At 43.0% G+C, this 26,702-nt stretch overlaps 1 protein-coding gene across 8 annotated transcripts in view; it reads left to right on the forward strand.

The window, feature by feature from the left end:
- The window catches only part of SLC18A1 (solute carrier family 18 member A1), a 70,000-nt gene that overhangs the window by 26,148 nt on the left and 17,150 nt on the right, over positions 1–26,702 (forward strand). For 2 of the 8 annotated variants that reach the window (XM_069574057.1, XM_069574059.1), the window contains exons 2-11: positions 925–1,011; positions 3,112–3,304; positions 5,799–6,159; positions 6,761–6,819; positions 11,950–12,033; positions 12,902–12,994; positions 15,236–15,325; positions 15,567–15,610; positions 19,982–20,042; positions 20,124–20,219. In XM_069574057.1, the coding sequence (XP_069430158.1) occupies positions 3,181–3,304; positions 5,799–6,159; positions 6,761–6,819; positions 11,950–12,033; positions 12,902–12,994; positions 15,236–15,325; positions 15,567–15,610; positions 19,982–20,042; positions 20,124–20,219 (1,012 nt within the window). In that variant the 5' untranslated portion in view covers positions 925–1,011; positions 3,112–3,180. Of the gene's footprint in view, positions 1–817; positions 1,012–1,920; positions 2,110–3,090; positions 3,305–5,798; positions 6,160–6,760; positions 6,820–11,949; positions 12,034–12,901; positions 12,995–15,235; positions 15,326–15,566; positions 15,611–19,981; positions 20,043–20,123; positions 20,220–26,702 lie in introns of all 8 variants that reach the window. The other 6 variants (XM_069574058.1, XM_069574053.1, XM_069574055.1 and 3 more) reach the window with 4 other exon arrangements.

Here is a 26,702-nt window from a genome sequence, read left to right on the forward strand (position 1 = left end):
TACAACTTGCATAATTAGGAAAGCTCTGCTACTACTCTGCTCAAAAGTTGTATTTGCTCTTTTATAAATTATTTATGTTCTTTGCATGGGCTTCCCAGGTGGTGCTAATGGTAAAGAACCTGCCTGTTAAAGCAAGAGTCACAAGAGTTAGATCCCTGGGTCAGGAAGATCCCCTGGAGTAGGAAATGGCAATCCATTCTAGTAATCTTTCCTAGAAAATCCCATGGACAGAGGAGTGTGGCGGGCTACAATCTGTGGGGTCAAATAGAGTAGGACATGACTGAAGTGACTTAGCATGCATGTTCTTTGCCCTAATGATGACTCTTCAATGTTGCGAAAGTATAGACCTATAGGGCCACTCCAAGCTTCCATAATGAGCCATACTCTCTCATGTAACCCATCCATCCAGTCATCAACACAAGAAATATTTACTGGAGGTTGCTATGTGCTAGGCATTGAGCTAGCATTGGGATATAAAGATGGAACTGCACAATCCATGCCTCCAAAGAGACCATGGGAGTTGGATTTTTAAACTTGAGAATAGCAGCATTTTTTTGGTGTTTTCTTTTTTTTTTTTTTATTGGTCCTGTGGGTGTTCTAATATTTGCTTATTTCCAGAAAGCAACCGGATGTGTGAAGCTCTTTGACTAAGTAACAAGGGACAGGATCTGTACCCTGGTTCCGCTGTGTCTTCCAATTTGTATTCAGACCAGACAAAAGTTAATGGGTTTGATGATAGATAAGCATGGATGGAAAACAGTGTAGCCTAGTGCATCTTTGTTTAGGATAATTTCTCCCCGCTTTTTGTGCTCTTCAGTGGTGCTTTCCTCCCTGTGACGCAGGGAGTTAAGGTTCCAATTAAATCTTTGTGGACAAAGGGCACACATGGCCTCCTCAGATAACCTGTGGCAATAAACCCACCAGCAGGCACACTTTATGAGAAAAGTCCCTGCTGAACTGTTAACAGCTGGCAATACCTCACTGAGTATCTCATACCAGGTGAATTCTAAGGTAAGATGTTTCTCTCTCTGGCCACATTTAATCCTTCTTTATAATTTGTATCTCTGAATAGAGAATTATGACTTTAAAATTTACTGCTGATTTGTTGACAAATTCCTGGTTTTGTTTGGTTTGTTGTTCCGTTTGGTTTTGATCATTTATATATTTTTGGTCTGCTCTCAGAGTACTTATTTTATTCCATTTTACATCTTTGAGTTTTCCATTGTTTTTCTTTTAGTTTTTTCTTATTTTCTTATGTATGCATTTCTTGTATATTGTAAGTCAATTTGTATTTAGAAATAGCTTTTCCTTATATTCAGAGAAATGAAGGTTCTTAAATGATTTGCAGGCATTTTCTGCTTATTTCTTAGTTTCTGATCTGAAAATTTGGTTCCATGGGGACTCCTCAGTCACTTGGATCTCTAGTGTGGATGGTATTTTCCCTCCAGCCCTTGCCCTAGAACAGAGCAGCTCACTGCTTGGATATTTCCAGCATGTGAAGTTGACTACTGAACCCCAATGATCATCATTTAAAATCATTTATTTCTTATATTATGGAATTAGTTAATTGTAGAATAATTAAGTTATAGAATAACTCAAAAAGAAGATAATTTGTCATTGATTATAATAACTTTCGTGTGATTGTGTGTGTATCTTTCTATTCTTTTAAAATGGTGCATCTATATTTTTTATGTAATTGAGATCAGGTCATAAATACAGTCTAATATCATTTTTTTCTTAACATATCAATGATATTTTCTAAATCATGAAAATTATTTGAAAACATTATTTTTGAGAACTATTTATATTCTACCATCAAAATGTATCATTTCTTCACTAACATAAATAGGATTATTTATTTTAAACATTTAATTTTTACTTGAAAATATTTGACTGTTTCTGATTATTTTCTTAAGACAGGTTTCAAATTAAGAGGAACACAATTTTTTGAGCCTGATATGTTTCTTAACAGTAATCTGTTTCAAACATTATAAAATTGGAATTGTTGATGCTACAACAGAAACAACACAAAAGAAAATGGAATTCTTCCCAGCAGCTGTTATTACCTGAAGTTTAGCAAAGTACTGTGACTTCTTGCTGACTAAAGAGGTGAAGTCCTAAGTAGAAAATGAATCATCAAAGCTAGGATTTTACTTACACAGAGTAGCACACATTTCTAAGCGGCATTTGTAAGCTTAAACAAAAAAATAGGTGTGTTTCTAGTATCACAGAACAAGGAAAGGTGGTGGGGTACTTTCCTGCAAGTTAAAAAAAAACTTGGGATTTTGTTCTAGTTTGTTACTAATTGTGTGACCTGAGACACACCTCTTAGCTTCTTGAATCTCAGATTTCTCATCTGTGAGATGAAAAGGCTGGTCGAAGTCAGTGTTTCTCGCTGGCAGCAAAAGTTTTAATAACACTGCGGCACATGGGCTACTTTGAGGTGGTACATAGACGTAGAATATTATTTTTTTGACATGGCACATAAATTTATGTTTTTAAACAATAGTGTTTCAGCTTTTAAAAGTGGCTATAGAGGAAAAGATTAAGTAAATAACAATACAAGTAGTCCTCAGATATGCCATAAACTACCAAGGTGGTGGGCAAATGTCTGATGTTTGAGAAACATAGAACTCCATGATACTCTATAAAGCCTGCTTCATGTGCAGGGTAAAGTTCCAGATATAAAAAGCTGATAAGCAGTGCTTTCTTGGAAGGCATTCTGGGAATGGGTTATGGAGATGGATAAGAAGAGAACAGAGATGCGAGCATGGAAAAGTTCAAATACCGTCTGATCTTTGGGAGTTTTGGATTAGCCGATGCAGACTATTATATATAGGATGGATAAACAAGGCCAGGGAACTATATTCAGTATCCTGTGATAAACCATAATGAAAAAGAATATGAAAAAGAATATAGACATAGGTATAACTGAATCACCTTGCTGTACAGCAGAAATTAACCCAACATTGTAAATCAACTATACTTCAAGAAAATATTTTTTTTAATGAAAAAAACAAAACAAATACCATCCTATCACTTGAACTCTTTGTGCTTCTCATTTTAATCATGAGTTTCAATTTTCTGCAGAGAATTTCTCCCTTTTTTCAGCAAAGACTTGTAACTGTAACAGGATCCTCCCTGAGAACCTGGTGAAGTTGCCCTGGCCCAGCCCTCAGCATGCTCAGGACAGTCTTGGATGCTCCTCAGCGGTTACTGAAGAAGGGGAGAGAATCCCAGAAGCTGGTGCTGCTGGTGGTGTTTGTTGCTCTGCTCCTGGACAACATACTGCTCACTGTGGTGGGTACGTTTGGGGGTCTTGGTGCTGGGGGTTAATTTGCTCTGTGCCCCAGGGGGCAGCATGTGCCCTGTTAGAACTCTGCAGTGAATGGACTGGAGGCTTTTTCCTTTTGTGCTTGAAGACACCAAGATTGCTAGGGATTGGAGGAAACAGCAGGAAATGGAGTCTGAAACTTACCAACCTTTGCTGAAAGACCCCAGAAGTTCAAAGAGAAGGAGGTTCAGACAGCATCTGACCGAATCAAAGAGGCTGACCTGGGGCCAGAACTGGAAATCCTTTTCTTCCTCCCCCTACTCCTTTCCAGGGTGCTAATTATTCCAAAGGCCTCTGGGATAGTGAGTATTTTCTCACTGTGCTACTTTTGTCTGTTCTGTCAAAATAACACACTCTGTGCTGTGCTTAGTTGCTCAGTCATGTCTGATTCTTTGCTACCCCTTGGACTGTAGTCTGCCAGGCTCCACAGTCCATGGGGATTCTCCAGGCAAGAATACTGGAGTGAGTTGCCATGCCTTCCTCCAGGGAATCTTCCTGATTCAGGAATCAAAGCCGAGTCTCCTGCACTGCAGAATTGCAGGTGGATTCTTTACCAGCTGAGCTACCAGGGAAGCCCAACATATTCTATGTGGATTTCCAATTCCTTATTCAAATCTTACTTTCCTGTGGCTCATTCCCTCCCAGTTCTTCTTTTTAAGTTGGTAGTATATTAATTTTTACATTTAGTTATGCTGGTATATAAATGGGTGCCAACATATTTCCCCCGGATAAAATGCATGCATGCATGCTGTGTCGCTTCAGTTGAGTCTGACTCTTTGAGACCTTCTGGACTGTAACCCACTGCGCTCCTCTGTCCTTGATATTTTCCAGGCGAGAATACTAGAGTGGGTTGCCATTCCCTCTTCCAGGGGATCTTCCCCACTCAGGGATTGAAGCCATGTCTCATTATGTCTCCTGCATTGGCAGGCGGTTCTTTACCACTAGCACCACCTGGGAATTCCCTTGGGTAAAATATATGCTTCCAAACAAGAATCTTCTTGAGACAAATTGTAAATCCAGTACAGTCAGTTCTTATGTGTGGTAATTATGCTCTATAAAGTTTCTGTGAACATTGGGTTTATTTATCTATATTCACATTTATTTATGGCCTCACTTGGGGCATGCCGGGTCTTAGTTTCCTGACCAGGGGTCGAACCCATGACCCTGCAGTGAAAGCATAGAGTCTTAGCCACTGGACCACCAGGAAAGTCCCTGAGCACTGGATTTAGTCAATTAATATTTAGTTGGTTGCCTGCAGTGCAGGAGCCATAGGAGACTCGGGTTCAATCCCCTGGGTTGAGAAGAACCCCTGAAGGAGGGCATGGCAACCCCCTCCAGTGTTCTTGCCTGGAGAATCCTATGGATGGAGGAGTCTGGTGGGCTATATAGTCCATAGAGTTGGGCACAACAGAACTGACTTGGTGTACACTCATGCATGCATGCATTTAGTCAATTAATATTTTAATGACAAATAATTGCTCCTTGGGAAAATACACACATATACATGCATACCCCAATAGATTATAATCTTAAATTTAAAAAAAAACGTTATCTGTCCTGGTAGATTATATATATATATATATATATGTATATATATATATATATATATTTTAACAGAAGAGATAGTGAGCTTCAGAAGTGTTAAGTGACTTACTTGCCTGAGGCGGCTCCACTAACAGGTGGCAAGTGGATTCAAGCTCTGCACAACTGGCCCCAGAGCTGCACATTCTTGCCTTGCACTGCTCCGCCCCACCTCATGCTCTGCATATCTGTGTGAGAGTGAAACAAGAAGGCAGAGTCTGCCTTGTTCAGCCTCAGGTGCAAAACCGAACATCTGATGACTCAGTGTTTTCTGCATGTGTGTCTAAGAAAAACCATGCTGGCTCTGTGAGCGTTGATTTTGGTGATTACAAATAAATGTTAGCCAGTGAATGAATGAGCCAATATGGAATCCGTGAATAATGAGGACCAGTTGTATGATGGTTGGAATTCAGGCACTTGAGCTAATAGGATAATTTGGGCAGGCACAGTCCTTTTTTTTTTTTGGCTGTGCTGGGTTCTTTTTGCGGCTCACAGGTTCTTCGCTGATGCACCCGGGCTTTCTCTAGTTGTAGGGGCTACTCTATAGTTGCAGTACATGAACTTCTCACTGTGGTGGGTTCTCTTGTTGCTGGGCACAGGCTCTAGGACCTCAGTAGTCGTGGCACACATGTTTAGTTGCCCCACAACATGTGGGACCTAAGTTCCCGGGCCAGGGATCGAACCCGTGTCCTCAGCTGAAAGGTGGGTCCTTAACCACTGGACCACCAGCGAAGTCCCGGCACAGCCTTTGGGTAGGCTTCAGATCATATCACTTAGACATCTCCATGAATGTAAATCTGGATTGCGTGGTAATGTCCCTGGATTGACTAACAGTCAAAAGACAATCTGGCCTTAGCCCTCATGACTTGTACTTCACTTTCAGTGCCCATTGTGCCCACCTACCTCTATGCCAAAGAGTTCAAAGACATCAACGGTTCTCGATACCTCGACTCCACCACAACTTCCCAGCCTGCCCTCACTCCCGCTTTTTCCACCATCTTCTCCTTCTTTGAAAACAACACCGTGGCTATTCAAGAAAGTGTGCCCAGTGGCACAGCAAGGACAAGTGGCATTTCTGGTACCGTCTCCCCTCCAGTCACTGAAGCTGATGTAGCGCATGGAAACAACTGCTTTCAAGCCACAGAATTCCTGAAGGAAGAGAACATATGGGTCGGGGTTCTATTTGCTTCCAAGGCTCTGATGCAACTTCTGGTCAACCCCTTCGTGGGACCTCTTACCAACAGGTATCTTGATGGGCGCAGTGCCATATAGGGAACTCAGAGACTCAGAAATAGGAGGATGGGCTAAGATATCATAAAGGTGGTTAGAAGGGATAAAGGTGATTAGTTGTCTGCATCCCAGGCAGTCAGCTGTTTGGGAAGGACAATGCAATATTGGTGTAATACCATGGGTTTCAGGTTTTCTTTGTAACATCATGACTGTTGAGTAGCAAGAAGAGAACCAGTGAACAGAAGTATTCTATTGGTGTTATTTCAGTGCCCTGGAACATGGTTTAAATGGGGAAAGGGTGGAAATAGGACAAGCTGATTGCAGTCTAGAGTGCTGGCCTCTTAGTACTTCATGGTTTGGGATTATTCTGATGTTTCAAAAAGATTTGTACTCTGCTTAGGTTATCTTTTCTGGAAAAGAGGATTTGGGTCCTGGCTGACAGGTAAATTTGCCTGTTTATTTGTATGTATTCATGTGTAATATTCCATCTCTATACCTGCATTCAGAAACACTCAAATAACCACATTTCTGTTCCCAATTGCATGAAGCAATATAGTGCAAGTATATGGATGGCTATTGGACTTGTATCTTTTTGTTTTTTTAATTCCCTTTTAGGATCGGATATCACATCCCCATGTTTGCTGGCTTTGTTATCATGTTTATCTCCACAGTTAGTAAGTAATTTGTTCCTGCTATTCTTCCCTTCATTGATTAACTTTGATTTTATCACATGCATTATAGGGAAGATAGCAGAGTCAAGTTAGCTAATTAGTCATTTGACTAAGTGGCCTATGACACTGATTTAAATGCTTTACAGTTTTGTTATGGGGACCAGAGCAGGAGAGACAACTTAGTCTATGTGGCAGCAACTATGTGCTCAGTTGCTCAGTTGTACCTGACTCTTTGTGACCCCTTGGGATTATCCCAGCAAGAATACTGGAGTGGGTTGCCATTTCCTCCTCTAGGGGATCTTCCTGACCCAGGGATCAAACCTGAATCTTCTGTACCTCCTTCCACTGGCCGGTGGATTCTTTACCACTGAGCCAACTGGCAAGCCCGGCATTTGTATATTTCACTGTAAAAGAACAGATAGTTCACTTCATTCAGCTGGGGATAACTGTGAAGGCTGTTTTAATATGTATAATGTTGTGTGTGTGTGTGTGTATCTGTATATGTGTTTGTGTGTGTGTGTGTGTGTGTGTGTGAGTAATCCCTTGAATGAGTTTAGTACAAACCTCTCATCTTTGAGAATAGATCATAGTATTTTGATTTACAAGGGTAAAGGGCAACTAACAAAAAATCTAAATTGGTCAATGCTGCTGCTGCTGCTGCTAAGTCGCTGCAGTCATGTCTGACTCTGTGCAGCTCCATAGATGGCAGCCCACTAGGCTCCTCTGTCCCTGGGATTTTCCAGGCAAGAGTACTGGAGTGGGTTGCCATTGCCCTCTCCAAATTGGTCAATAGCAACTGGCAAATTCGAAAAAGTTTACTTCCTTCAAGGAAGGCCATGAAAGGTTATAGATTTAGAGAATAAATTTGCTAAGGAAACAAGAAAGAGACAGACAAATAGTCTACCCAGCATCAGATAAATGTTCCCAATAAAATGGAGATAAAATGAGAATATTAAATGAAGTAAAATATACCTGGAAATTGACCCTGAAAAAATAAGAAAGAATGAAAATGGGGCGAGGGTGAGGGGGTGGGGAGAGGTTAATAAAGGGAAGGCAGCTTGATGCCTCTGCTACCTCTCCTCCAAGTAGCACACCCATTCTCCCTCTTGTTTCTCTTTTCCTAATTATTTGTTTATTTACTTATCTGTGGCTGTGCTGGGCCTTTGGTGATGTGTGTGGGGTTTCTCTAGTTACGGTGAGTGGGGGCACTCTCTAGGTGCAGTGCGAGGGCTTCTCATTGTGGTGGCTTCTCTTGTTTCAGGGCACAGCCTCTAGAGTTCATGGGCTCAGTAGTTTTGGTGCAGGGGCTTAGCTGCCCTGAGGCATGTAGGATCCTCCTGGCTCAGGGATGGAACTCCTGTCTCCTGCGTTGACAGGGGAATTCTTAACCACTGGACCACCAGGGAAGTCCCTCTCTGTTATTTTTCTTATTACCTTTCTATTACTTTTCTATTTTTCCTATTGTTCCTCCTGAAGGTTCCATCCATTCCAGCAGAGAACTTGACTCCTTTCTACCAGTGCTTAACAGGAACTTGTTTCAGTCAGGGCTAGAAGGGACAAAGTGCAGGAGCTCCGTGTGTGAAGTTTTATCTGAGAATGTTAAGAAATCTTTATTGAACTTCTAGGAGCTCAACCTAGGCTGAAAGTGATGAAAGTGAAAGTTGCTCAGTCGTATCCGACTCTTTGCAACCCCATGGACTATACAGTCTGTGGAATTCTCCAGGCCAGAATACTGGAGTGGGTAGCCTTTCCCTTCTCCAGGGGATCTCCCCAACCCAGGGATTGAACTGAGGTTTCCCACATTGCAGGCAGATTCTTTACCAGCCGAGTCACAAGGGAAGCCCAAGAATACTGAAGTGGGTAGCCTATTCCTTCTCCAGCAGATCTTCCTGACCCCAAAATTGAACTGGAGTTTCCTGCATTGCAAGTGGATTTTTTACCAACTGAGCTATCAGGGAAGCCCCAACCTATGCTAAGCAGTAAATTAAAAAGTAATAAGGTGCTCTGTTTCATCAAATGAGATAGATATAATTCATATCTATGGTGCATATGTATGATGCCTTGATGGTGAAAAGTCACTGAGGGAATGTAAAGAATGAAAAGATGTGGTTCTACACATCTTGGAGTTCTAAGAACTCCAAGAGTTCTTGTTTATTTTGGCAAGGTTGAGTCTTCATTGTGGCAAGCGGAATCTTTCACTGTGTTGCATGGCTTCTCTCTAGCTGTGGTGCCCGAGCTCCGGCGTGCATGGGCTCTGTAGTTTGCAGCACACGGGCTCTCTAGGTGCAGAGCATGGGTTCAGTCATTGCCACACGTGAGTTTAGTTGCCTCGTGGCATGTGGGATCTTAGTTCTCTAACCAAGGATTGAATCCATGTCCCCTTCATTGGAAGGCAGATTCTTTTTTTTTTTTTTTTGAATAAACTCCATTAGAAAAGATTTATTCATTTATTTGCTTTACTTTTGGCTGTGCTGGGTCTTCATTGCTGTGCACGGGCTTTTTCTGGTTGTGGTAGGTGGGGGCTCTTCTCTCAGTCTCATCATTGCGGTGGCTTCTCTTGTTGCAGAGCACAGGCTCTAGGTGTACAGGCTTCAGTAGTTGTGGTGCATAGGCTTAGCTGCCCCCCAGCATGTGGGATCTTTCTGGACCAGGTATGCTATCCATGCCCCCTGCATTGGCAAGTGATTCTTCACCACTGGACCCCAGGGGCTTCCCTGGGCACTTGATGGTTGCCGGGACAACAGGACAAACACGCTGCAAAATGAGATAATGCAGTGTGCTAGTGGATCCCATACTTTTTTAGCCTGATTCTCTGCCAAGAACTCATGTTTTGAAAGCTTTCTTATCTACCAAACTGTGTGTATTAAATAATAATTATTATTTCGATGCCATAACCAGTGTTGCTATGCTGAGTTGGCCTAACTCTAGCAAACATTTGGTGTTTAGGGGATCCTATGTAGCATTCCTTCAGGGTTTTGTCTTCTTTTTTTTTTCAAGTATTTATTTATTTTATTTTTGGCTGGATTGGGTCTTGGTTGCTGCGCTGGCTTTTCTCCTGCTGCAGTGAGGGGGCTATTCTTCATTGCAGTGCTCAGGCTTCTTATTGCTGTGGCTTCTCCTGCTGTGGAGCACAGGCTCTAGACGTGCAGGCTCAGTAGTTTTGGCTCCAGGGCTCTAAAGCACAGGCTCAATAGTTGTGGCATTCCGGCTTAGTTGTGCCCCAGCAAGTGGAATTTTCCTGGACTAGGGACTGAACCCATGTTCCCTGCATTGGCAGTCAGATTCTTATCCACTGTGTCACCAGGGAAGTTCCCGTCAGGGTTTTTAAATACTAAATGAGGTTGCTGATGCCCATCACTCTCCCTAAGGGCCCCCTAGCTGGAAAACAAACTTAATGTAATTAGGAGTTACATGGTGGCCTGTGTTAGGGGTGCAAAATTACTTTGGTGTTCCTAAACAGGGGGGACCAACCCTCCAGTTTGCCTGGGATTGAGGGGCTTCCCAGGATGTGAGACTTTTGATTTTAAAACCTCAAAGGTCCTAGAGGCTTCCCTGGTGGTCCAGTGGTTAGGAATCCATGCTGCCACTGCAAGGGGCACAGGTTCAATTCCCTGGTTGGGGAACTAAGGTCCCACATATTGTGAGGTGTGGCCAAAAACATAAAATAAGATTTGTAGTTTTATTTTCGGTTTTTTAAAGAATCTCCATACTGATCTCCACAGTGGCTGCATCAATTTACATCCCCACCTACAGTGCAAGAGGATTCCCTTTTCTTCACTCCCTCTCCAGCCTTTATTGTTTGTAGATTTTTTGATGATGGTCATTGTGTGTGTGATGTGTGGTGTGAGGTGATACCTCATTGAAGTTTTGATCTTCATTTCTTTAATAATTAGTGATGTTGATCATCTTTTCACATGTCTCTTGACCTAGATGGGTGGAATGGGTGGGTGCAAAGGAGGTCCAAGAAGGAAGAAATATACGTGTGTGTATATATATATCCTATTGACTTCATTGTACGACAGAAACTAGCACAACATTGTAAGGCAGCAACTATACACCAATAAAATAAATAAATAAAAATAAAATCAAATCATGAAGGTCCTGGGCAAACAGGGATGAGTTGGTCTAACTATTCTCAGAGGACACAGGGGTAGCAGACCTTGAACAGATTGAAATCAGAAAGCCTGGGAGAGATCATTGGAAGCGTGGCAGGGAGAGGCCAATCATTTGCATGTTTGGGAGACAGTGTGATCATGTGGGGGAAGTACTGGGGGAAGATAATAAGCAGAGCCATTGTAATGAATGGGCAAAGGGGTTCAACGTTGCTGATGCAGACACTTTGGGAGCAAGTCTTCTCCCTTTCTGCGGTGTTGTCTTAGAATCTGGGATGAGACATGTCTGGACTCATCAACCTTACCTCCAACACTCTGTAATTTAGTCTCTGATAACATACTCCTGTTTGGCCCTCAGTTTCATGCGTGCTTGTTAGTCTCAGTAGACTGCATCTCTTTAAGGGCATGAACTGGGTGGTCTCTTTGTTTCACATTGCTGCAGAGTCCAGCACAGCTGCATGCTCAGTATTACTTAATGAATACTCACTGATCTGACTTGGCGAAAAGATTTTCCAATATGAGAGGAAGGATCCAATTGAATCACAAGATATTCTTTTCTACCCAATACCCATGGACCTTCAAGTACACATAGCTTTTGTCTCCCACTCCAGATGACCCAATAGGACCCAGCTATGGCAAAGATCAAATCAGGTTGTGGCATACGGAGAATCCAAAAGTAGGGTCTAGGGACTAGTTCTCAGTCCAGGGCATTGAGTTACATGTTCAGCCCTGACTCCAGTGGGCAGGATGTTGGGCTTTAAGCAGGAAATGTGGGCACCCAGCCTTCGGTCCACCATGTGGTGCATCAATTTATGCTTCTTTTGTTTCTCAGTCTTCATGTCAATTATAATGCAATCCTAATTAAGGGAGGGATTAGAAAAGCAGCTCTGAAAACAGGGAGCAGTGATCCCTCTTTATTAAAACATGAGCATAATGGCTCATGTCTATAATATCATGAGCCCATCTACTGGTGGTCAGACCATTTGCTAACTGAGGAATTCTTGCTGTTCTCTTTGTCCAGTGTTTGCCTTTTCTGGTACCTATACTCTGCTTTTTGTGGCCCGAACTCTTCAAGGCATTGGATCTTCATTTTCATCTGTTGCAGGTAATGCTGACATCTTAAACACACACACATTTCTTACCAATCTCTTGCTATTAATACCTTCAGACCCTGTAAAATTTATATGAAGAAATTAAGGAAACTATCATCAGAAAATGCAGAAAATGTGATTCAAAAACAAGATAATTATAGAGTTGCTGGCAGGGCCTCTAAATCCCTAAGACTGATGTAAGTTTCTCTGGTAATATTTAGGTGGAGTTAGCTCAGGTCAGACCAAGCCCAAGGCAAAAGGTACAGTCGGCAAGGTTTTAATTTAATGCCATTTTGTGGTCTTTTCTCTGTCCCCCTCTTAATGTTTTATAGAAACAGTAATATTGATACTATTGGTAACAACATCCCAGTTTGCAAAGTATTATCAAATACGTGACTTCATGTAATCCTATGAAGTAGAGGTTTTATGCCATTGTACATGTAAGTAAGTGGAAGTAAGAGCCCAGCCCATACTCTCTCCCAGGTGCTTTCATGCTTTTCCATGGGCACCTTCATCGAACAGAGCAGTGTTCTGTGTCCATGGGTTTTCATTCCCTTGACCTACTCCCTATCCATGGATTCAGGGAAATGTACCAGGAAATGATAAAGTGATATGAAATACAGGATCATTAGATAATGGTATTCTGCATTCAGAGACTTTTGCACTTCCAATAATATTCTGAGCAGAAGAGGTGAGTCATGTGGGCATTTGGGGGACCCTTGGGGACAGTATGTATAAAATACTATGAGTTAGGTTCTGTAAAACCCTTCCAATTGAAACTCTAGTTAAGATGACTCCTGGAGATATAATCGGGCCAAGACCAAGGACTCAGTGAACGTGGCAGAGACAGTGTGCTAATTCTGCCTGCCTTTCTCCTTTCAGGACTTGGGATGCTGGCCTGTGTCTACACTGATGACCACGAGAGAGGGCGGGCCATGGGAATTGCCTTGGGGGGCCTGGCCTTGGGAGTGCTGGGTGAGTGGCACCTGGGAGATATCTCCAGGAGGCAGGTATTTCTAAGGTCTTGGAAAATAGTATTTTCCTTCCTTCTCTGTCCAACCGTGTTTTGACTCCTTCTGAAATTCTGCCCAGGGAAAGCAGAATCTCCTTCCCTTTAAGAAGCTGAATAGCCTATAAGGGGCTGGGGATGGTCCAGACACCTAGTCTACTCAAGGAAGTGAATCTTCACATGTTAGCAGCTGCTGCCTCATCTCCGCTTCCATACATGGCCAGTGCTTTCAACTGGGGACCATGCTGTCTTCCAGATTTTGTGCTAAATATATACTGAATCTTTTTAAAATCCTCACCACCACAGTGTGAAGGAGGAATGATTGTCCCCATTACACAGATGAGGATTAAAAAGGTTCATAGCCATCCAAGGTCACATGGCCAAGAAGTGCCAGAGCCCGAATACGAACTCAGATTTTCTAGGCTCGAATCCCAAGCTCCAAATCCTGAGGTTGTACTTTCTTTGAGGTTCATTCGAAATCTAGTTTACTCAATTAGTCCAACAAGACACACACTTTTACTGAGTACCTATTATATACCCTGTGTTGTTGCTCAGTCTCCAAGTTGTGTCCAACTCTGTGACCCCTTGGACTGCAGCACTCCAGGCTTCCCTGTCCTTTGCTATCTCCCTGAGTTTACTCAAACTCATGTCCATTGAGTCATTGATACCATCCAATCATCTCATCCTCTGTCACCCCTTTTCTTGCCCTCAGTCTTTCCTAGGGCATTATGTACATGCCAAGTACAATGCTAGCACAAAGGGCGTATAGCTCAGAAGTCTCAGATGTGGTTCCTGCCCTCTGAGGGTTTGCAAGCTAATTGAGAAGAAGACACCAAGCATCTCTCTCCTGGCCCTACTCTTTACCCCCATGGTGAGGACAGGGAACCAAAGTTCTACTCTGTTTTAGTATCCAGTTCCCCAAATACCCAAGCTAAAACTTGGGTGCCTCCCTGTCTCCTTTATCACCTTTCACTCCCAAATGAACAAGTCCACTATATCCTCCTTGCTCAAGGCCAGTTCCTCTTCACATCTCTCTTAGAACATGGCATCAGCTGCCTGCCTGATCTGTGTGTTGCCTCCTTCCTTCAAGGTGCCTCCGGAAGAAGCTTCCTATGCCCAGATATTGTGGTCCTCCCCCACCAGAAAAGCACTGGTGTTTCTCTTGCCTACAAGACCAAATACATGCTTTATTTGCATATATGGAGCCCTTGAGTATTCAGTCTCAACCTTCCCCACTCTCCTGTCTCCCAAACACTCCTATTTTAGTAACAGGGTTGTTGTTGTTTAGTTGCTAAGTTGTGTCTGACGCTTTGTGACCCCGTGGACTGTAGCCCACAACGCTCCTCTGTCCATGGGATTCTCCAGGCAAGTATACTGGAGTGGGTTGCATTTCCTTCTCCAGGGGAATCTTCCTGACCCAAGTATTTAACCCACATCTCCTGCACTGGCAGGTGGATTCTTTACTGCTGAGCCACCAGAAGTTCCCACTCTCCTGGTCTCCCAAATACTTCTATTCTAGTGACAGGGAGTTTCTTCTATCTTGATCTACTCTTCTTTTTTCTGACACCTCTGTGTTCTTCACACATGTTTTATGTCCGCCTGTATTAACTACTTAACAAAGCCCCTATGGCCACTTGAACTCACTCTACTGTGATTACATGGGCTTCCCGGGTGGTGCTAGTGGTAAACAACCCACCTGCCAATGGAGGAGATGTGGATTTGATCCCTGGGTTGGGAAGATCCCCTGAAGAGGGAAATACAATCTATTATATTGTTCTTGCCTGAAGAATCCCATGGACAGAGGAGCCTGTTGGGCTACAGTCCATAGCATCACAGAGTTGGACATGACTGAAGCAACTGATTACTTGGCACTTTGAAGATGGAAACTTTACTTTTCTTTTCCCTTTAAAAAAAATTTTAATTATTATTATTTTTATTGGAGTTTAATTTCTTTACATGGAACCTTTACTTTTCATCATGTTCTAATTATTTGGGTCACACCCCCACCCCCCATGCCTACTCACACATTTCTTCCACTAGAAACTGAACCCCTTGAAAGCAGGCTTTCTTCATCTCTGAATCCTCAGAGGCTTATGCTCTCCTGCAATGCTCAGCCCCTTGTAGGCCCTCATGAAGTGCTCACTGGATGAACATGAATGGGGGGACTGCTCCTCACCTCTGGAATCCATGGCTGTTTTCCTTTTCAGTAGGAGCTCCCTTTGGAAGTGTGACGTATGTGTTTTTGGGGAAGACTGTACCCTTCCTCATCTTGGCCTTCCTGGCTCTTCTGGATGGAGGTGAGTCACCATAAGAGGCACCGCACAGGTGAGAGTCCCAGTCAGGTTGGAAATGGATTATGCTGTGGTGTCTGGGTAGACATGTCTGGGTGGATCGGGGGCTGCCCCATTGTAAGAAAGAGGGAGGCAGCTCAGGGAATTAGATCTGTATGCAGCAGAGTACTGACAAAGTGACCATCATTGGATCTTCCAACTAGTAAGTGGACACACTGAACTAGTTCTCTCTCTCTCCCTTTCTTAGCACTCCAACTCTGCATCCTACAGCCTTCTAAAGTCTCTCCTGAGGTGAGTGAACACCAAGCTCCATTGCCGACAGAGAGAGAATGGCCGAGTGCAGTGATCCAGGCTTGCCTGGACCATCCCTATTAAGCCACGAGGAGAAAGGGGAGTGGAGCTGGAGAAAGCTAGAAGTGTCCTGGATTCCCAAGAGGGTCGTATTTAGGATCGTGTCGGGGAGGGGGGGAAGTCTGGCTTGATATTGGACCGAGATGGAGGAAGGGCCTTATAAAGAGTCAGAGAAACCTTTCACGACGACAATGACGATGATGACTACTACTACTACTGAGTCATATATAGTAATTCAGAACCAGGATGACAATGACATTGGGACCTGAGTATTCATAGTTATAACATCTTAATGTCTCAGGGGTAAAGAAGACCTTGGGGGCCATCCAAACAACATTTTCTCCCAGAGCAGCCTTACAGACTGTCATTCTGTAGCAGTTAAATATCAGAGTTGGTCTTTATCTGACTCCAAGACAGAGATGGCTCTGAGAAATTCATATCAGACCATGAAGAGAAGTAAGAAAGTACAGACAATATGGGAAAGTTTGATCCAAAGATCTTGATTTTGTAGCCAAGTCAGACAGTACTGTTGGTATCCTTTGGGTGCGCTACTTGTGATTGGTGTCTGAAGTGGGATTCAGTCTGTGGGGTCTACACCGTGAAAGTGTTAGTTGCTCAGTCATGTCCAACTGTTTGCAACACCCTAGACTGTAGACTGTGAGAGTCCTCTATCCATGGAATTCCCCAGGCAGGAATACTGGAATGGGTTTCCATTCCTTTCTCCAGGGATCTTCTGGACCCATGGTTCGAACCTGGGTTTCCTGAATTGCAGGCAAGTAATTAGTGTCAGAATTGAATTGAATTGTCAGGACATTCAGTTGGTCCAGAGAACTGGAGAATTCCTTGGTATGAAATCCCCACCCTTGTGGTATCGAAAGTACGACTAGGGAAATGATTGCCTTTTAGTACTTTATGGAATAATTTTGATTTTCGGATGGTAACATTTTGCATATTTTAAAAAAGTGGTTCCTTTTCTGGCTGGCATACCATTGTATGCATTCCATGTTTTATGCTATCATCTATGTTTGAGCATTTCAGTAATTTCCAGTATTTTGCAAATAGGAATAGTGCTGCAATTAATAATCTTGTGAAAGTGAAAGTCGTTCAGTCGTGTCCGACTCTTTGTCGGACTATACAGTACATGGAATTCTCTAGGCTAGAATACCGGAGTGGGTAGCCTTTCCCTCCTCCAGGATCCTCCTCCAGGATCTTCCCAACCCAGGGATTGAACGCATGTCTCCCACACTGGAGGCAGATTCTTTACCAGCTAAGCCACAAGGGAAGCCAAGAATACTGGAGTGGATAACCTATCCCTTCTCCAGCAGATTTTCCAACCCAGGAATCAAACTGGGATCTCCTGCAGGCAGATTTTTTACCAACTAACCTATAAGGGAAGCCTAATAATCTTGTCAGTTCAGTTTAGTTGCTCAGTCATGTCCAACTCTTTGCGACCCCATGAATCGCAGCACGCCAGGCCTCCCTGTCCATCGCCAACTCCCAGAGTTCACCTAAACTGGTACACATCGAGTCGGTGGTGCCATCCAGCCATCTCATCCTCTGTCATCCCATTCTCCTCCTGCTCCCAATCCCTCCCAGCATCAAGGTCTTTTCCAATGAGTCAACTCTTCGCATGAGGTGACCAAAGTACTGGAGTTTCAGCTTTAGCATCAGTCCTTCCAAAGAACAGCCAGGACTGGTCTCCTTCAGAATGGACTGGTTGGATCTCCTTGAAGTCCAAGGGACTCTCAAGAGTCTTCTCCAACACCACAGTTCAGAAGCATCAATTCTTCGGCGCTCAGCTTTCTTCACAGTCCAACTCTCACATCCATACATGACCACTGGAAAAACCAAAGCCTTGACTAGACGGACCTTTATTGGCAAAGTAATATCTCTGCTTTTTAATGTACTATCTAGGTTGGTCATAACTTTCCTACCAAGGAGTAAGTGTCTTTTAATTTCATGGCTTCAATCACCATCTGCAGTGATTTTGGAGCCAAAAAAAATAAAGTCTGACACTGTTTCCACTGTTTCCCCATCTGTTTGCCATGAAGTGATGGGACCAGATGCCATGATTTTCGTTTTCTGAATGTTGAGCTTTAAGCCAAATTTTTAACTCTCCTCTTTCACTTTCATCAAGAGGCTTTTTAGTTCCTCTTCATTTTCTGCCATAAGGGTGGTGTCATCTGCATATCTGAGGTTATTGAGATTTCTCCCAACAATCTTGATTCAAGCTTGTGCTTCTTCCAGTCCAGCGTTTCTCATGATGTACTCTGCATATAAGTTAAATAAGCAAGGTGACAATATACAGCCTTGATGTACTCCTTTTCCTATTTGGAACCAGTCTGTTTTTCCACTTTCAGTTCTAACTGTTGTCTCCTGACCTGTGTACAGGTATCTCAAGAGGCAGGTCATATGGTCTGGTATTCCCATCTCTTTCAGAATTTTCCACAGTTTATTGTGATCCACACAGTCAAAAGCTTTGGCATAGTCAATGAAGCAGAAATAGATGTTTTTCTGGAACTCTCTTGCTTTTTCAATGATCCAGGGTATGTCGACAATTTGATCTCTCGTTCCTCTGCCTTTTCTAAAACCAGCTTGAACATCTGGAAGTTCACGGTTCATGTATTGCTGATAATCTTGTATATATGCATTTTCCTAAAATTGGAAGTAATCTTTAGAGTAAATTTCAAAAAGTAAGATTGTTGAGTCAAAAGTTTTATTGAACATCTTTAGGTACATTTTATGATTTAGATCTGCCTCTTTCCTTTGAATTATATATGGGAGAGGGCATGATCTTTTTAGTTGTAGTATCTCTGAATATCATAATCCATCCCTCTGTGTATGCAGAGAGGGTTATCGCATCAAAACTATTAAACCTATTTATCAAGTCAACCATTAAGCTATTAAAAAACTTTTATTGGTGTGTAATTGATGTACAATGTTGTGTTAGTTTCAGGTGTACAGTAAAGTGAATCAGTTATACATATACATATGTCCACTCTTTTTTAGATTCTTTTCCCATATAGGTCATTAGAGAATACTGAGTAGACTTTCCTGTGGTATACAGTAGGTCCTTATTAGTTGTCTATTTTATATATGTGGTGATCTCAACCTCCTAGTTTATTTCTCCCCCACCCCTTATACCCGGGTAACCATAAGTTTGTTTTCTGCATCGGCAACTGCATTTCCGTTTTGTAGATAGCTTCATTTGCACCCCTTTTTAGATTCTACATGTGAGTGGTATCATATGGTATTTGTCTTTCTCTTTCTGACTTCACTTAGTCTGACAATCTCTAGGTCCATCCGTATTGCCGCAAACGGCATCTTCTCATTCCTTTTTACGGCTGAGTAATATTCCACTGTGTATATATGCACCACATCTTCTTTATCCATTCCTCTGCTGATGGACATGTAGGTTGATTCCATGTCCTGGCCATTGTAAATAGTGCTGCGATGAACACTGAAGTAAATAAACTACTAAATCAAGATAGAAAGTGGTAAATCCCCGACCACGGATTATGACATAGTGCTTAGGAAGTTTAAGAGAGAAAAGTTCCAGCTACTGAGTTAGGGAACACTGTGGATAAGAAGGGGCCATTTAAGCTTGACTTTGATGAATGCCTGAGGTTTGGACCTACTGGAAAAAGGAGGAAGGGAGTTTAGGGAAAGGTAACCATGATGACCAAGGGCTTGCTGGTATGCTTGGAAGGAAGGTAGATGACTAAATATAGCTGGAATGGAGTTTTCTGAAGGACAGGCCGTGTTGTAATTGGAAATTCAGGCTGACATTTTAATCTGTATGTCCAGGCTTCTTTGGCAATGCCAGTCCAGTATGGCTCCACATTGTTAGAACTAAGCGTTCAGAAGGCCTGAGCAGCTCTGTGAGCTGTCACCTCTGGGCTCACCTCTGGAGCTCAGTGATCTGCCTGTGGGTCTCCCTGGATAAATGTCAGTGCTGTGGTGGTCAAGTGGAGGGGCTAGGCATCCAGACACCTGTTGTCCAGTGGCAGCCTTGCTGACAACCCATTCTGACCTGGTTGGTGGTCATCTGAAGGCAGGACTTATGTCTGGATTATGTTGTCCCACCCTTTGTGACTGCCTTTCACACAGGGGCCATGTGGTTGCCACCAGCTCACTCTGTGACACTGGTACATCACTTCTCCATCTGTGACCTGTGGGTGGCTGATCTCTGCAGTAAGGGAGCTGATGTAGGTGGTCTCTAAGGTCCTGCCTGCATGCTCTCCCATTCTGTGAAACAGGAGAGGCATATACACTGTATAGATGAAGTGTTTTTTTTGTCCGTGTTCTCAGAGTGCCAAGGGGACTCCACTCCTCACGCTTCTCAGAGACCCTTATATGCTGGTGGCTGCAGGTAAGCTGACCTTGCCTCCCTTTGGGAGGAAGGATCTGAGCTTCAGGACTGCCTCAGGGGCTCACTGGACTGTCTCCCCAGGCTCCATCTGCTTTGCCAACATGGGGGTAGCCATGCTGGAGCCCACACTGCCTATCTGGATGCTGCAGACCATGTGTGCTCCTGAGTGGCAGTTAGGTAAGTGACCTTGGTCCGCAACATGAACTTTGGCAGAGGTATGGGCCAGGGACCCTTTTTGAGGTCATTGGTAAGCATCATCAGGGCCAGATCTTGAGAGTCATAGAGGGACAGCATTCTTCCTTCATCAAATTACCTCTCCTGTCTGTATCTGTGAATCTAGCCTGATTGGGTAGGCAGTTCCTTCAAGAAGCAGTCCCCAGTACAGAGTGGGAGGGCTTGACAGGGGTGATGGAGGGGCAACTCACCTAGCTGTGTGGATGAATGACTGCTCGTCAAATGACTTTGGCCTTTCCTTTCAGCTCCGTTAATTTGCTATGCAAACTTGTACAAATCACATCAGCTTTCTGAGCTTCACTTTCCTATCACTAAAATGGCTATCAGAATACTAAGAGTTCAGGGGGTAAATCTGACCCTGATACTGGGAAAGACTGATGGCAAAACAAGAGGGCGGCAGAGGATGTGATGGTTGGATGGCATCACTGACTCGGTGGACAAGAACTTGGGCACACTCCAGGAGATAGTAAGGGACAAGGAGGCTTGGCATGCTGCAGTCCACGGGGCCACAAAGAGTTAGACATGACTTAGCGAATGAACAACTGAAGAATAAGTGACATAATCTGTGAAAATGCTTTTTACCTGTAGAATATTAGCAAGTACCACCATCACCATCATTGATATTGAGCTTGCCAAAAAGTTAGTTTGGGTTTTTCTGTGTTATGGAAAAACCCAAATGGACTTTTTGATCAATCTTACAGTTTCATCTTTCCCACTCACTGTCCCCCAGATTACCCTTTTGCTTTTTTTTTTTTTTTGACCTCCAGAAAGGTGCTAATGGAGGACAATCTACTGTGAGGGGGCCCTCCAGCTTCCTCTGCTCCACGGACAGATGTCTTCATGACTCATCTGAGGGAGGAGGCCCTGGATCTTTCCAGGAAGCCTAAGGAAAGGCAACAGAGAAGGTTATGTGCTAATTGCTCAGTCACGGCTGGGAGGAGAGCTTATGTGGCCAGAAGGGGAACTGATAAGGACCTGATATAGCTTAATGTGCAATGACAAGCACTAAATCTAATTTTTTAGGGGACCATGCTAAGCAAGGCTCCCAGCTGCACTCCTAGTGCCAAACTGGATTTTTCCAAGCTGCAGCTGCCTTTGACCATGACAGTTAATTGAATCAGTGCTCAATGCAAATAAACATCTCCTGCACCAACACTCCAGACGCTGGGGCTCTTGGGCAAACGGGCCACCAACCACAGCTCAGAATGGGCCCTCCCCGACCCTTCTTCACCCCACAGGAATATTAAAAGCAAACTAGCCATCAGTCAGTAACTGGTGAATTGCTGACTTTGGGTTTATTTGTAATCACCCTGACAGTTTCTGTTAGGGTGAACTGTTTCCAGTCAGGATACAGAAAAACAGAGAGAGAGGCTGGTGAGACCCAGTGAAGTGCACAGGCTTGATGTCAGACAGTGCCTTGTGCAGGCAAGGCTGCAGTAGAAAGTGCTCAGGAGAGTGAGTGAAAGACTGAGGAGGTCTTGTCCTCCACCATCCCTTACAACTTTCTTCAGTGCCCTCTGCATCTGTAAGTCTAAATACAGAGGTTCTCACCGGGAGAGTGTATTAAAATTCAGATTGCAGTTCCCTTCCAACAATTCAGTAGAAACAAGTTGCATTCCTGGTAAGTTTTCCGATGATGCTGATATGGCGTCAGTGACCACACAGAAAAAGACTGCTCTCCATGCAGACCCCTCTCCAAATTGTTGGGAGGAACAATTCGTAGCCTGTGGCTGAACACTCTCCCAGTGGCCCGCTATGTGCCCACTACTCTCACCCAGTGGAGGAAAAAGCTCAGGCTTTGGAAATATGCCCACCTGCGTTGAAATCCTGACTCGACCACTTACTGGGTGTGTCCTTGAATAAGTTACTTAATATCTTCAAACTCCACTTTTTCTTTTTTATTTGTAAAAATGGAGGCACTTTTCTGGTTGTTTTCAGGGTTAAATAGACTTATGTATTCTAAGGGCTTCCCAGGTGGCGCTGGTGGTAAAGAATCTGCCTGCCAATGCAGGAGACACAAGAGATTTGTCGATCCCTGGGTCTGGAAGACACCCTGGAGTAGGAAACAGCAACCCACACCAGTATTCTTGCCTTGAAAATCTCATAGACAGAGGAACCTGGAAGGCTACAGTTCATGGGGCTGCAAAGAGTCAGACACAACTTAGCGCGCACACACACATGTTCTAAAGGCATTAGCATGGCGCTTGGGATAGAGTATATACTCAGGAAATAAAACCCATTTCTGTTTTCATCATTGTTTTTGTTGAAATCACTTTAGCAGTCACAGCTATGTGTAATCCCCAACCCTTGAAGATACACTGTGAAATATATCTGTAGAGATACAGTATGGAGCACCTCATTTGCACAAAATGCTACTGAATTGCAAGTTACGCTCAGATCCTAAAGAACAAACCACGTTGGTTGAGAAAAATCTCATTCAGGAAATCCCGCATCACTTGAAATGATGTCAGGCAGATGGATCTAGCAGGTCTGTGGTCTTCCTGCTAGTGCCCATTTCCAGATATGAAACAATTGAGTGGTTGTTGTTTAGCTGCTAAATCACGTCTGACTCTTTTGTGACCCCTGACTGTAACCCGCCAGGCTTCTCTGTCTATGGGGTTTCCAAGGCAAGAATACTGGAGTGGGCTGCTGTTTCCTTCTCCAAGGGATCTCCCTGATCCAGGGATCAAGCTCAAATTTACTGGATTGGCAGGCAGGTTCTTTACCACTGAGCTACCTGGGAAGCCTCAAACAATTTAGTAGCTATACCATTAATTTTTTTTTTAAGCAATGAAACATAAATACATGGTTTCATGGTTGCAGTTTGAAACAGATTGCCCACCTGCACAGATAGACTAGACAAATATATTAAAGTGTGTTTCGCCTCCAGTCCATAGAAGAGGATATTAAAAGCAAACAAGACATCAGCCAGTAACTGGTGAATTATTGACTTTTGGTTTATTTGCAATCATCATGTCAGTTTCTATTAGCACTGTTTCCTCTCCATACAGAGAGACAGAGGGAAGCTAGTAAGACTGAAGGAAACTCATGCTGCCGACTCCATGCAGCTCTTTATGCTAGAGCCGTCTGTGCTGCTACTACTGGTGTGGGTGGTAGAAGCACCTGCCATGAGAGGGAGAAGGTCTGGGTTCAAGTCTCGAGTGTGCTACCCACTGCTTATGGTGATGCTAGTTAAGGATGATACTCAGGGGGGCACTTACTCTGTTCCAGGGGCCTTGCCAAATGATTGTTTTATGTTAATGGTCACTTATGCCTGGTTGCTAGCCTGTCTGGTAGGAATTATTATTCTCACATTTCAGAGATTTCTTAATCTGAACCAATTCTCGACTGCCCTCCTAAATCCTGAGCCCTGTGGAAGTCTCTGCCATAGGCAAGTGTCCCTATTTGTTGGGGTCCTGTAATGGACTGGAACCTGGTGTTCTGGAGTCAACGATAAGAAAGTGAAAGAGAGAGCTGGAGGGGGGTGGGGAGAGAGAGAGAAAGAAAGACAGACACGGGGACCCAAGCTCTGAGGGAGCAAAGGTGCTTTAATGATCTTTCTGTGAGTATATATAGGCTGTTGTACAAGAAATTTCTTTCCACAATGATAAAGATCAGAAAACCAAATGTACAGCAACCGTTACCAAGGGAACAAGGGATTAATAATGGTCACCAGGCTAGGAGACCATCCATATCTCAAGAAAGAGGATCGAGACTAAGCACTTTTGTCATAAAGAGAATGTTTACTGAAGGAGATTCAAGCCTGTCTCACATAATGACCTCAGTCCTGGGAGCAGCTTGCTGTTCCACTGATAAGGAACAGAGGACTTATGAGAAATAGCACGTAGGAATCCTCCTGTTTACACTCCCTGATAATTCCTCCTTATTTATAATATTTGTAAAAAGGGTTCTGACCAAACAATCTGACCATTGTTTAGTTTTAACAATTTTTGCATGAAGGCAACAGTAGATGACAAATATAGTTGTCAAGACAATCACCAAAATTACAGTTCCAGACCCAAATGCTCTGAGTAATGCTTTGAAACCATCCACGTGCATCTAGCCCAGATAGTTGATCAGCTAGTTGTTCAGCTAAAGTTTCCAAATTAGTGGAAGAGGGCAGATTATTAGAAAAGGTTTCAAAGATTTCTTTTTGTAATAATTGTACATTCAGAGAGACGTTATCATGTATGTTTTGTAAATGAAATTTGATTTGTTCCCAGTTGTAGGCGCTATTATTGAATCGAACAGGAGTAACAGAAAATTGAGTAGAATTCCAATCACATTTTATCATCACCTGTTTTTGTACATCTGTTAATTGATCTCCAACTCATTTGATGGCTGTTTTTAATTCCTGTATTTCATCTTGAATATCCTCATCTATCTGAGCCTGAGTGGCCCACATAGTATGAGCATCTTTAGTCCAGTTTTGGATAAAATTATGTGTTTGAATTGAGGTTTGTAAAACAACACCAGTGATGGCAGCAGTGGTGCAAATAGCTATTAATCCCAAAATGCCAAGAATCAGCCATCCAATGAATTGTTTAGATCGCTGAAGCAATTTAGTAAGTAACCAAGAAGCAAGTCCAGCCATGGGACCTTCTTCCCAGGGCCACTGGAGATTTATTGGTAACCACAGACTATGTCAAGATTGAAGAATCAAAAGGGTTTCAATTCTTAAGGAAACAGAAGAGTTAAGACAAGTATATAATTTGCAATTTATACAAGTTACAGAACGTAAAGTCTTCTTGAATTGTAAATTTCCTGTAGCTACAACAAAAGCAAGTAGAACACAGGCTTGTATGAAATATGATTGATTATAGGGAAAGAAATAATTACTGTGACTATGATTGGTACCTGTGAAATGTCCAGTCTAAGTCCCAAGTTCTTTGGTGCTTGCAGCAAGTTTCCAGATGTCCCATTGTTTAGGCCCAATCTGTTTATCAAGGATGATTTGAGGGCGAGAAGGTGGTATTTCACCATCAAGCCAGCCAAGGAGTCCTTTTCATGGAAGTGTTTCATTGAACTGTTGGTAATCTTCTATGCTACTTGAGTAGCATAGTCACACATAGTGCTGTCAATATCATCTGAGCAGCTAGATACCCACATACCATGGGGTCCCCAAACAACAATGGTATAATTGGCCATAAACATTAATTTCCCTGATTTAGCTTGACATTTATCTCAATAAACAGAAGTATATCTAAAGTCTTTATAAGTAAACCCCTTACATTTTAACTTTTGCCCTTTTCCTAGAGTTTTGGTAGTATTGACATGGTTTTTATAAAAGGACAGGACAGTAAACAGTCCAAACAATGTGTAGAAGTTCCTTTTTTGGGGGCAAGACGAAAGCCCATGTTTGTCGGCTAACATTAATACAAAATTTTGTTGGGCCCATGCATAAAGGAAGGATTTCATAGCCTAGAGAAATGTTAATTAATTAGCCTTCCTTCTTTCTCAGGATGGGTGGGCCCCTCCAAGCTCCATGGAGGGGGCATAAGTGTTGAGTCATTAGTGGATACAATGGGTCCTATATCCATTCTATAACCTACAATAAAAAGGGGGGTTTGGGGTACATGTCCAGTTTTGATGCAGGATACAGGATGCTTGGGGCTGGTGTACTGGGATGACCCAGAGGGATGGTACAGGGAGGGAGGTGGGAGGGGGGTTCAGGATGGGGAGCACGTGTGCACCCGTGGTGGATTCGTGTTGATGTATGGCAAAACCAATACAATATTGTAAAGTAATTCGCCTCCAATTAAAATAAATAAATTTAAATTAAAAAAACAACAACAAAAAAGGGGGGGTTTGGTATATAAGCCCAATAAGTGTGATCAATCAAGTCAGCCTGAGTGGGGGAAGCAAAAGCAAGCAAAGCAAGCATAGCAACAAAAATATCTTCAGGATTCCAAGGCATTCCCTAACTGAGAAATCAGATTTTCAACCTGGTTAGTAAGGGTTTTTATCTGTCTCCAAGTAGGGAGTTCATAAGGTCGATGATGTCAAGTTTTTTGGAAATTTTTAAAGCTGCCATGGCTTATACTGGAATTTCTTCCTCCTGGGGTTTTTGTTGTTTCGTCTCTAGTTTGAATGTTGGGGGCCCACTTAGGTCAAATCTTCTGAAGAGGAAGCCATGTGAGATCGTTGGATCCATCTGGAGAAATAGAAGCATACCCCTTTCCCTGTAAGATTAGTTTCCTAGATTTCCATGGACTAGTTAACCCATCTTGATACCAAATGGGCAGAGGAAGGGAGGTGTCCTTCAATGTCTTGAAATGTTTTTCTGCTTTTGTCAAAATATCTCCTTGCAGTAAGTTTAAAAAAATTTAAAGCAAATAAAGCTATATTAACAATAGTTATAGGCTTAAAGAATATATTACGTTGGAATCTAGTAAAGTCTGCTCTGGATAAGGAAGATAAAAGTGT

This window comes from Ovis canadensis, chromosome 2 (assembly GCF_042477335.2).
Source record: "Ovis canadensis isolate MfBH-ARS-UI-01 breed Bighorn chromosome 2, ARS-UI_OviCan_v2, whole genome shotgun sequence".
Lineage (NCBI taxonomy): Eukaryota > Metazoa > Chordata > Mammalia > Artiodactyla > Bovidae > Ovis > Ovis canadensis.